Raw genomic sequence first — 11,878 nt, 5'->3', positions numbered from 1 at the left:
TCGTGTTTGCAAAAAATGCTCTTCTTATTTAGTATTTTTATTTAGTAGTTTCCAGTCCAAATATCAAAAAATTCTTAAATCAAGTTGCATTTACTAGATAAGTATAATGAATGACATAAGATATTTTTTCTTGTTCCCTTTCGAAAGGGAACTCTCGCTGCGTCTAGCTGACGCTATGGGGAACGCCTCCAGCGTGACAGGTGTCTGAAGCTACTATCGAATCACGTCAATCCTTTTGACCGACGACAACCCATGACATCATCACTATGCGACCCGGAAGTATATAAGGGCGCTGTGCCAACACATACACATCTTTCTCGTCTTCAGGGACTGTCTGTTTGAAGTGCTATACGAGTTAAGGTAATACAAATTCAATACTTAATACACACAAGTGTGTATTTACTGCCTGGGATCAAGAGCATGCACAGTCAGTTCATTTGAAGTTGTTTGTGTGTAAGTGTGAGCGGTTTTCAATCTGATATCGCTCCACTCTAGTCTGGCTTTCTTCTTGAGGGAAGAGAGTTTGGCATCTGGGGCTGGATGATGCTGTCCCGCTCATGCTGAGCGCTGCATGCATCATGGGTTCTCAGATGCAGCTCGCCGATCGTCGCGAGAGGTTATTTTCCTCTCAGACGATCTGGCGGCTAACGAGACTAATCAGCAAGTGCTCTTAGGGATGGCTGGTGAGAGTGGTATGAACCCTCTCAGCCACCCTGACCGTGTATGCTGAGCTGATGAATGTTATGGAACACGCTGCAGGCAGGCTGCGGCTGCCATGTTGGCGCTTTAGAGGAGAGATCGCTCGTGATAGACTGCACGATCAATTTCTCCTTGGCACGTAAACCATCAGCTCAGATGAGCCTTCCATTCCTTCCTGATCTTCTTACAGAGATCGAGAGGGCATGGAAGAATCCATATTCGACCCGATGTTCATCGACATCAGCGTTTTAACTTCGCTGATGTCGAGGGGATAGGGGAATATGGATATGTGTTGATGCTACCAACTGGCGAGGAAAGTTTGCGAACTTTTCTCGCATTTTGTGGGCATCAACACTGAGAGCTCAAACTCTGCCATCTACCTCTCTAAATCACGTTGTGCTTTAATGGCAGGGCATACACGGCAGCAGGTCAGGCTGGTGCTGCTTTTCACACCATGGCGGTGTTTCAGGCGTACCAGGCAGATCTGCTGGGGGATCTCGATCAGGGGTAGGTTTTTAACCCTTGATGCGGTAGTCGAACTGCGCCGCACCACAGGTCTAGCTCTCTGTGCCACCAAGCAAAGCAGCTGCCGCGATCGGCTGATCGTAGGCGGCGATGGTGGCCTCGGAGAGACATCTGTGGTCGAACTCGGCGGATATCGTGGAGAAAGGAAAGAACTTTCTCCACGATTCGCCGGTTTTGCCTTACAAACTTTTTAATAAAAGTTTGGAGAGGCGAAGGCGCGTTCGGCACCGCTGAGATCCGGATTCGCGCCCAGGCAGGCGGGAGGGCCTGGCCCGTCATGGCCCGAGGGCTGGAGACAGGGCCAGAGTACCAGTATTGCCTTTTGTGCGCCCCCTCATAGGAGTAGGTCGCAGAAGAGGCCGGTCTCCCGTAGGAAGAGGGATCCCTCATAGTTTTTCTTCATAGAGCGTTTCTCTAGGCGTTTCTTACATCAGGCCTGGGGCGGCCCGCCTTGGCTTGATCAGTGAGAGCGCCCCTTTCAGGCATGCAAGGGCGGTAGAACACCGCGGTCATATGAGAACCGTGTGGTGAGTCTTCGCTCTACACGCCGCAGGTGAGAGTGGTCTATTTTGTGCGATAACACTAAAATATGTATTTCTTACAGACCTTTGTTCCCTGTATAGAGTGTGGGTTTACGCAACCATTAGGAAGGAGGAGTTAACTGAAGTTTTCCCCTGTAGGTGGCTTATTGCAGCACCAGGATCTGGGCTGTAGAGGTGAGCGTGTGTTGGCTTTCCCTTGGTGGTCAAGATATCGCGAGGCAGGCCACCGCTCATGGTATCATATGTATGTAATTAGGGCCTCCTCTCATGGTGAGAGTGGTGTTTAGGCCGCCGCTCTTTTCTTTGAAATGTTTGCGGAGTACTAAGCAGAGTTTCTACCGCTTGGGGTTTTTTACTATGTGTCTTCGGTTTCCCTAAGCCACCGCAGGTTAGAATAGTTTGTCTCTTTTAGAGTGTGTTTACTAGAGACTGACGCTGGAGCTTCAGTTAGGCATGTGGCCTAGGCTATGTGGATGAGGGAGCTGCATTGCTGAGGCACTGTCACCTCTGGCCGTTTACTTCGTGATTCTGAGCCTTTTGTACCATCCCTGTGGTAGCCTCCTCTCACTTGAGAGTCGTTTGGTCAAAGCAGTTATTAGTCAGCCAGTGGTCTAACTGTCAAGGGTTTCATAGCAGTCAGTTAAACTTGCTACCAGGTGGTAGGCCTCACCAGGCCTCCTTGGAGGTGAGTTCCTGAGTGGGATACTCGGGGAGCTAGCATGGCTTGCTATCAGGTAGTAGGCCTCTTCAGGCCTCCTTGAGGGCGAGGGCCGATGTGAGTTTTTGATATGGCTAGCCTGACGGCTATCAAGTGGTAGGCCTCATCAGGCCTCCGTGGAGACGAGCCCCTAGGGTCTTTGTTACTCTCACATTGTGCAATATGTTTGTTATCAGTTGGCAGGCCTTTGAAGCTAGGCCTCGCTGGAGGAGTGCTCTGAGTCTCAGTCACTTGACAGCTAGCACGGCTGAGTTAGTGCTAGCAGGTGGTAGGCCTCACTAGGCCTCCCTAGTAGGCTTGCTATCAGATAGAAGGCCTCTTTAGGCCTCTTCTTGAGGGTGAGCTTCCGGTAGAGGTTCCCGGGTAGCTAGCATGGTTTGTTATCTAGGTAGGCCTCACCAGGCCTCCTGGGAAGGCAAGTATCGATGCAGGGCATCGTGAAATATAGCCCGGCTGGCTATCAGGGTATAGGCTACAAACAATAAGCTTCCCTGATGGTCGGCTGTTAGGTGGAAGGCCTCAGTCAGGCCTCCCGGGTGACGAGTACCGATGTGTGGGCATCGGGAGTATTTTAGCCTGGCAGGCTACTCAGGTGGTAGGCCTTATCAGGCCTCTCTGGAGGCAGAAGAGCCAGCCTAGCTGGCTATCAGGGTGTAAAGGGCCATTACGCCCCCCTGAGGGTTGGCTGCCGAGTAGGCCTCTATAGGCCTCTTGATCAGGCACATTATCAGTTGGAAGGCCTCACCAGGCCTCACTGGAGGAAGTACCGATGTTCACATCGGGACAACTGGTCTGCCGGCTAGCAGGTTGCAGGCCTCATCAGGCCTCCCTGAAGGCCTGTTGTAGAACATGGGCAGGCTAGATAGGTGGAAGGCTTTCAAAAAGCCTCCCTAGGAAGGAGTTCCCAAGTCATGGTCACTAGATCAGTAGTATAAATTACTATCTGACAGTAGGCCTGTACCGGGTTTATCCCAGAGGCCGGTAGTAGGCCTCATTAGGCCTCCCTAAGGCGTTCTTGGAGCCCACTCACTTGATAACAGTTAGGAACGAAAAGGAAACCTCATATAGGTAGTAGGCCTCTCCGGGCCTCCCTAAAGGCTGGCTATCAGGTAGTAGGCCTCAATAGGCCTCCCTGAGGACGAGTTCCTGATTCAGGATGCTCGGCTAGCTTGCGTAGCTTGACTGTCAGGTAGTAGGCCTTTATTTGGCCTCCTTGAGAAAACAAGTTCAGTTTTCCAGCCTTGACAGACAGCTTCAACTGTTATCAGGTGGCCCATGGGACCTCCCTAGGTGTTACCTCAGCAGTTAGCATGCTTCGCTGGCAGGTGGTAGGCCTCTCTAGGCCTCCCTGAAGGTGAGCTTGAATGCTCTGTAAATTGGCTTGTATTACTGTCAGGTAGTAGGCCTCACTAGGCCTCCCTGAAGGTGAGCTTGAACGCTCTGTAAGTTCCCGAGCCAGGACGTTCGGGTTGCCAGCATGGCGTGCTGTTAGGTAGAAGGCCTTTATAGGCCTCCCTGGGGACAAGCCTTTTTATCAGGTAGTAGGCCCACGAGGCCTCCTTGAAGGCGAAGTCCCGAGGTAGGCACTTCTGGGATTCCAGTTCTCTGTGTTAGAACTAGTCATAGTTGGCCTACAGCTGGAGGTTACCCGCCAGGCAGGCTCAGCTGCTCCCCTCACTGAGGGTCAACTATGAGCACACAGCCGCCTGAGCCTGGTCAGACGGTTGTAGGCCTCTCGTGAGGCCTCCCTGTTAGATCAGTCCGTAGGCCTTTCCGGCCTCCTTATTGCTTTGAAACACAAGCACCTGATAGATCCTTGATTGAGCAGGCAGACTCCCCTCGCTAGCAAGGGTTGTAAAGCGCTATGCTGAGTATTGCTCTCTTGGATAACCCGTCTCTGAGTTCCGGGCTGAGTAGGACTGCCAGTTTTTCAGTCCCTTAGTTTGGATGCCTCCTGGGCACCATCCAGAGGCTCTGTCTCTGAACAGACAGGGTTGGCTAAACCGAAGTGTCCATAACTCTTAGGGCACCAGGTCAGGCCTCCCTGGTGGCATTCGGGAGAACTTGTTTCCCGAGTAGTGACTGGCCAGGGTTCCTTCGGGTCCCCTAGCCACATTCCCTTAAAGTGACCCCTTCTGTTGAAGTAGTGGTCTCGGGCCTTTGAGCAGTCTGGATAAGAACCTCACGCAGTTGCGTTAAGGTTCCGTTTAGATGTATAGCTTGGGCTATGACCGTAGGGAATGCTGTCGCTGACAGCCCAGTGTGACCTGAGGGAGTGGCTCAGGTTTTTTCAGTTGAATTTACTTGTGTTGACAGTGGTCACTGCCACTAGGCAGACACTCCCCTCAGCATGGCGGCGTTGGTATATCGTTCCCCATAGCGTCAGCTAGACGCAGCGAGAGTTCCCTTTCGAAAGGGAACGTTCTAAGGTTACGTATGTAACCTCTGTTCCCTGAGAACAGGGAACGAACGCTGCGTCGCTTTGCCATGCTTCAGGGCCTATCTGCCATACAGTCCCTTCAGACGAGAAGATGTGTATGTGTTGGCACAGCGCCCTTATATACTTCCGGGTCGCATAGTGATGACGTCATGGGTTGTCGTCGGTCAAAAGGATTGACGTGATTCGATAGTAGCTTCAGACACCTGTCACGCTGGAGGCGTTCCCCATAGCGTCAGCTAGACGCAGCGTTCGTTCCCTGTTCTCAGGGAACAGAGGTTACATACGTAACCTTAGAACGTTTTCTGGAAAAAAGAAAAGAAAAAAAATCGAAACGAAGTGAGTTTTTATCTTAAAACAAGCTAAACGATCTGCCAATGGGGTGAGAAAAATAATCTTATTTCTGTTTGGGACAGAAACAAGATTATTTTTCTCACCCCATTGGCAGATAATTTTGCTTGTTTTAAGCAAAAACTCACTTCGTTTCGATTTCACGATCCTGTCATTTTACTTATCTAGTAAATTAATCTGGATTTAAGAATTTTTAGATATTTAGACTAGAAACAAGATAAAATTACTAAGAAGAGCATTTTTTGCTGTGTCTGAACCTGATTTCGATACATAAATATATATCACTGTCAGTCTCCACAATTTCGAGAGTGATCCTGCATTTAAATGCGGATGGGCCAATGTATTGAAGCGTGTATGTGGCCACTTTATTCAATCAAGTTTTATTCAATTCTGATTATATTATAGGCCTATTAATATTTTTTTAATCACATAGTCAGCCCGCAAAGAGCGCTCCCTTTATAACTAAAAGCTGTCAGTCATTCATTGAACGCAATCTCACACAGTTCAGTTATATTTAGGGGCCAAGCAACGAAGGCACCTATTGAAACCGTTAGATTTCTTATTATTATTCCGCCATTGAAGTCTATGGCAGCCCATAGAAGCGTTTGGCACACAGATAGAGGACTGGCCCAACATTAACCACACCAATTTTGGAGCCTCTAAAACAATCCCTCTAGCCACCGCCTGTCCGAAATTTCACTCATGTTTATTCTAATAACTTTTGAACCCTAAGGGATAGAAACAAAATTATTGTATCCTTCGATTCCTTGGGTCAAGCCGATTCGATTGCACCCTATGATGTAATTTTCCATCATGAAAATTTTCCCGCCATTTTGAATTAACCAAAAAAACTACTGTTACAAACTCGTTGACCGATTTGCACAAAAATTGAACAAGATCATCTTAAGACCATGCCGACAAAAAGTTATGGAATTCAAGTTGATTTGTCAAATAGTTTTTGATAAACATGCAAACAAATTTTACGTAGCGGTTGCAAAAATACACTTAAGGCTATATCTCTGCAATGCTTTATCGTATTCAAACCAATCTTGGTACATGGGGATCCAAAAATCATAAAAGTGGTCTCATTAGATTCAGGACGTCATGCATATTCAATTTTACCATATCGGTCATTTTGGCTGTCGGACATTTTGAATTATGTGCTAAAATGCTGTATTTTATGAACACATGAATGGATTGTTACGAAACTCGGTATGGGTCATCAGCACGATGCCCTGAAGGAGCCTGAGAAGTTTTGAAACAGCGCCTCCTAGAGGATAATTTTTTTTTTCAAACGCTTATAACTTTGGATGTGATTGACTTATTTTCATGGGAGTAACTTTTTTCGTCCAGACTTGCCAGGTTTCGGCGTATGGTTTGTGCAGCGTTGTAATTTAGCGCTTTAAAAACATTAGCTGATATCTTCGAAACCACTAGTCCGATCGAGACGAAACCAGCATCAGAAGTTTCCGAAACATAGGTTGATAGCTATGTATTAATGCCCAGATGTCAAAATATTGATATTAAGGGGTAGTAAAATCCAATCAAAGTCAGGTGTCCGTCATTTTTTACGTGTTTTTTTCATATAAATATCTCTAACTCCAAAACAAAATTAGATATTTTCACCAAAATTGATACACACATGTATGGGCTCACTCCGAGGACACATAACAAAAAGGGTGGGATTGTGCCTCTTGATGGCGCTATAATTAAACAAAATATGACATTGTCTCTATACAACTCAATGTTTTAATGTGGGGTTTTAACATTTTTACTTAAAATTGTCTTCACTAATTTTTTAGTTGGTCTGCTGCCAGCTTCCTTGTTTGCTTCTGTTGCGCTTGGCCCTGGTATTGCTGCTCGCAGCTGTATTAATGTATTTGTCTTCGGGTACCTGGGTGACATACTAATTTCCTCGCCCTCACTCCATTAAAACGTTTGACGAGTGTTACAGCGCCTTTTAGAGAATCGCCTCTTTGTCAAGGCAGAGAAGTGCAAGTTTTACGTTAAAACGATTCAGTTGTGTCAGCAGATGGACTTAGGATGGATCCAGTTAAAGGCCGTTCCCAATTCCCACACAACGCTTCAATGATTTTTGGGGTTTGTAAATATTCTATCGATGCTTTATTGGAAAACTTCATTCAAGTGGCTGCTCTGCTAACCTCACTTCTGTCAAGTCTCGTTTTGTTTGGTCTGATTCTGCCCAACATGCGTTCAGTCATCTATGGGAATTATTCTCCTCTGCGCCCATTCTAATGACTCCTGATCCTAAGAAACGATTTATAGTGGAGGTAGATGCTTCCGATGTGGGAGCGTGAGCAGTTCTGTCACAGCCCTCGTCTCTCAATAATAATGAGAGGTTGCAGCCGTTCTGTTCATCTATCCATCATAAAAGTGCATCTATATCATAAAAGTGCATCTATCCATCATAAAACTGCATCTATCCATCATAAAAGTGCATCTATCGTTCATAAAAGTGCATCTATCCATCATAAAAGTGCATCTATCCATCATAAAAGTGCATCTATCCATCATAAATGTGCATCTATCGTTTATAAAAGTGCATCTATCCATCATAAAAGTGCATCTATCGTTCATAAAAGTGCATCTATCCATCATAAAAGTGCATCTATCCATCATAAAAGTGCATCTATCCATCATAAAAGTGCATCTATCATCATAAAAGTGCATCTATCCATCATAAAAGTGCATCTATCCATCATAAATGTGCATCTATCGTTTATAAAAGTGCATCTATCCATCATAAAAGTGCATCTATTGTTCATAAAAGTGCATCTATCGTTCATAAAAGTGCATCTATCCATCATAAAAGTGCATCTATCTATCATAAAAGTGCATCTATCCATCATAAAAGTGCATCTTTCTATCATAAAAGTGCATCTATCCATCATAAAAGTGCATCTATCATCATAAAAGTGCATCTATCCATCATAAAAGTGCATCTATCCATCATAAATGTGCATCTATCGTTTATAAAAGTGCATCTGTCCATCATAAAAGTGCATCTATCGTTCATAAAAGTGCATCTATCCATCATAAAAGTGCATCTATCCATCATAAAAGTGCATCTATCCATCATAAAAGTGCATCTATCGTTCATAAAAGTGCATCTATCCATCATAAAAGTGCATCTATCATCATAAAAGTGCATCTATCCATCATAAAAGTGCATCTATCGTTCATAAAAGTGCATCTATCCATCATAAAAGTGCATCTATCCATCATAAATGTGCATCTATCCATCATAAATGTGCATCTATCCATCATAAATGTGCATCTATCCATCATAAATGTGCATCTATCCATCATAAAAGTGCATCTATCGTTCATAAAAGTGCATTTATCCATCATAAAAGTGCATCTATCGTTCATAAAAGTGCATCTATCCATCATAAAAGTGCATCTATCCATCATAAAAGTGCATCTATCCATCATAAATGTGCATCTATCCATCATAAAAGTGCATCTATCGTTCATAAAAGTGCATCTATCCATCATAAAAGTGCATCTATCCATCATAAAAGTGCATCTATCCATCATAAAAGTGCATCTATCATCATAAAAGTGCATCTATCCATCATAAAAGTGCATCTATCCATCATGAAAGTGCATCTATCCATCATAAAATGCATCTATCGTTCATAAAAGTGCATGTATCCATCATAAAAGTGCATCTATCTATCATAAAAGTGCATCTATCATCATAAAAGTGCATCTATCTATCATAAAAGTGCATCTATCTATCATAAAAATGTGTCTATCGTTCATAAAAGTGCATCTATCGTTCATAAAAGTGCATCTATCCATCATAAAAGTGCATCTATCTATCATAAAAGTGCATCTATCGTTCATATAACTGCATCTATCATCATAAAAGTGCATCTATCCATCATATAACTGCATCTATCATCATAAAAGTGCATCTATCCATCATAAAATGAAGTAAACTGCACATATAAATATTATGTAACAGTGACAAATTCAAATGGTTTGTATTTACTTAAAGGAATTGTGTCAGCTATACTTGACTTTCTTTTGTTCATATAACTGAATTGTTATTTGTAAAAATGACTCAATATAGTTGTGTGGAACCACTTGACGCTGCTTTTTTAAGTAAATACAACAAATTATTTTTTTTGAGTGAGATTTAACAGTGTACTTTTATAATGGATGGGTGCACTTTTAGGGACTGTAAAGTAACATTTAAGGAAAATTAAATAATGAATGACATTATTTTACCTTAATTTTACAGTTGTTGTCTGGCGGATGCTTAACAATCTGTTTAACTGTTATTTTCATTGATGGTAAACGTTTGGCACCCTGTTTTCTTTATGTGTATTTTTTACAGTGTATGTTGATCCTTTTATGTTTTGCGTGTAGAGTTACTATAACCAAAAAAAGCATTTTTAGAAGAGTTAAAATAGATTTGAATGAAATGTGCGAGGTTTTGCATCTTGTTGTTTAGAGTTTTGAGAAATGGAGCCGTAGTTTCAAAAACTATGTGTAAGCATTTTTGAAAAACCGTAATAAGGACTAAACCATTTTTAGGGAGGGGAGGGAGAGGAGATATTGGGAAAACTTCTCTAAATGCATGTTTTTTGTGTTTTTCATTAAACGCTCAGACACACAAGCTAACACTGTAATATATATATATATACTGTAATGATTGATAAGAGTAGGGGATATATAGTGGATTTAGTCGACCCCTGGGCATTGGGGCCCCTATAATTGTCAGCACCTTTCACTCCACTAGCGATGTCCTGCTCTTGATCTATGTCTGTCCTGCTGGATAAGAGATGGCGGGTGTGTTATGGATGCTTCTTGTTGTTTTCTGTCCTTTGGTTCTGTCTGAGAGTGGAGATGATGGTAAGTCATTTGAGTTTTGAGACTGTAGCCATTTGCAGGTGGGACATGTTTTTGCCAGAGTCAATAATGTCTCCTCCAACTTTTTGAAACATCATGTGGCATTGATGTATCTAATACAAAATAACCATCTGGAGTTGAATAGCAATTTGTTTGTTTGAGTTAAATGAGAGGCGATCTGGCTCTGGAATCAGTGCTCGTTGTCGCTGTTTTGGGTGGAGCAACAGTGTTCTCTTGGCGCAAATCTACACACTTATTCACTAATGTAAATACTCTTGAAACTAACTTTATATTTTTTTCTTTATATTTGTAGATCATTAAACATGAGTTTTATAACAAAAAAGGAAATGAAACTAGACAGCTGTCTAAATAGCTCATACAAACTCATGACTTTTGAGCAAAAAAAAAAAGGGAAGTCATCAAGAAATCCAGATTAGCTTTTTGTAACAGAAGGCTTTGCTGAACTGTACATGAAGATCCAATCGTAGCCTATTGTAGAACAATTATGGAATGAATCGTGTCATCTTTGCCTTGCTCCCTTTCTATACAAATTGTTGTATTCTTTTTGCTGGTGGGTGCATCTATCCATCATATAACTGCATCTATCCATCATATAACTGCATCTATCCATCATATAACTGCATCTATCCATCACAAAAGTGCATCTATCATCATCATATAACTGCATCTATCCATCATATAACTGCATCAATCCATCACAAAAGTGCATCTATCATCACAAAAGTGCATCTATCCATCATATAACTGCATCAACCCATCACAAAAGTGCATCTATCATCACAAAAGTGCATCTATCATCATCATATAACTGCATCTATCCATCATATAACTGCATCTAGCCATCATAAAACTGCATCTGTCCATCATAAAAGTGCATCTATCCATCATAAAACTGCATCTATCCATCATATAACTGCATCTATCCATCATATAACTGCATCTATCCATCATAAAAGTGCATATATCATCATTAAAGTGCATCAATCCATCATATAACTGCATCTATCCATCATATAAGTACATATATCCATCATATAACTGCATCTATCATCATAAAAGTGCATCTATCCATCATATAACTGCATCTATCCATCATAAAAGTGCATCTATCCATCATATAACTGCATATATCCATCATATAACTGCATCTATCCATCATAAAAGTGCATATATCATCATTAAAGTGCATCAATCCATCATTAAAGTGCATCTATCATCATAAAAGTGCATCTATCCATCATATAACTGCATCTATCCATCATAAAAGTGCATCTATCCATCATATAACTGCATATATCCATCATAAAAGTGCATCTATCCATCATAAAAGTGTATCTGTCATCATATAACTGCATTTATCCATCATATAACTACACCTATCCATCATATAACTGCATCTATCCATCATTAAAGTGCATCTATCATCATATAACTACATCTATCCATCATAAAAGTACATCTATCCATCATCAAAGTGTATCTATCCATCATATAACTGCATCTATCCATCATAAAAGTACATCTATCCATCATCAAAGTGTATCTATCCATCATATGACTACTCCACACGGCTCCGGGGGGTTAATAAAGGCCTTCTGAAGTGAAGTGGCACGTTTGTGTAAGAAAAATATCCATATTTAAAACTTTATGAAGTAGAGCAGTCTTCATAAAACTGTGGAGCATATATGCAGTTATATGATG

General features: G+C 42.4%; 1 protein-coding gene across 1 annotated transcript in view; it reads left to right on the top strand.

Moving 5' to 3' along the window:
• Window positions 1-10,047: 10,047 nt before the first annotated feature.
• LOC307125219 (interleukin-7 receptor subunit alpha-like) overlaps window positions 10,048-11,878 on the top strand; it is a 9,815-nt gene continuing 7,984 nt past the window's right edge. The window contains exon 1 of the mRNA XM_079814930.1: window positions 10,048-10,159. Coding sequence (XP_079671056.1) covers window positions 10,090-10,159 — 70 coding nt within the window. The 5' untranslated portion in view covers window positions 10,048-10,089. The remainder of the gene's footprint in view (window positions 10,160-11,878) is intronic.

This window comes from Gobio gobio (assembly GCF_949357685.1).
Source record: "Gobio gobio genome assembly, chromosome: 1".
NCBI lineage: Eukaryota > Metazoa > Chordata > Actinopteri > Cypriniformes > Gobionidae > Gobio > Gobio gobio.
Note: the sequence above shows the minus strand (reverse complement) of the source record. Positions and strands in the feature narration are given on the sequence as shown.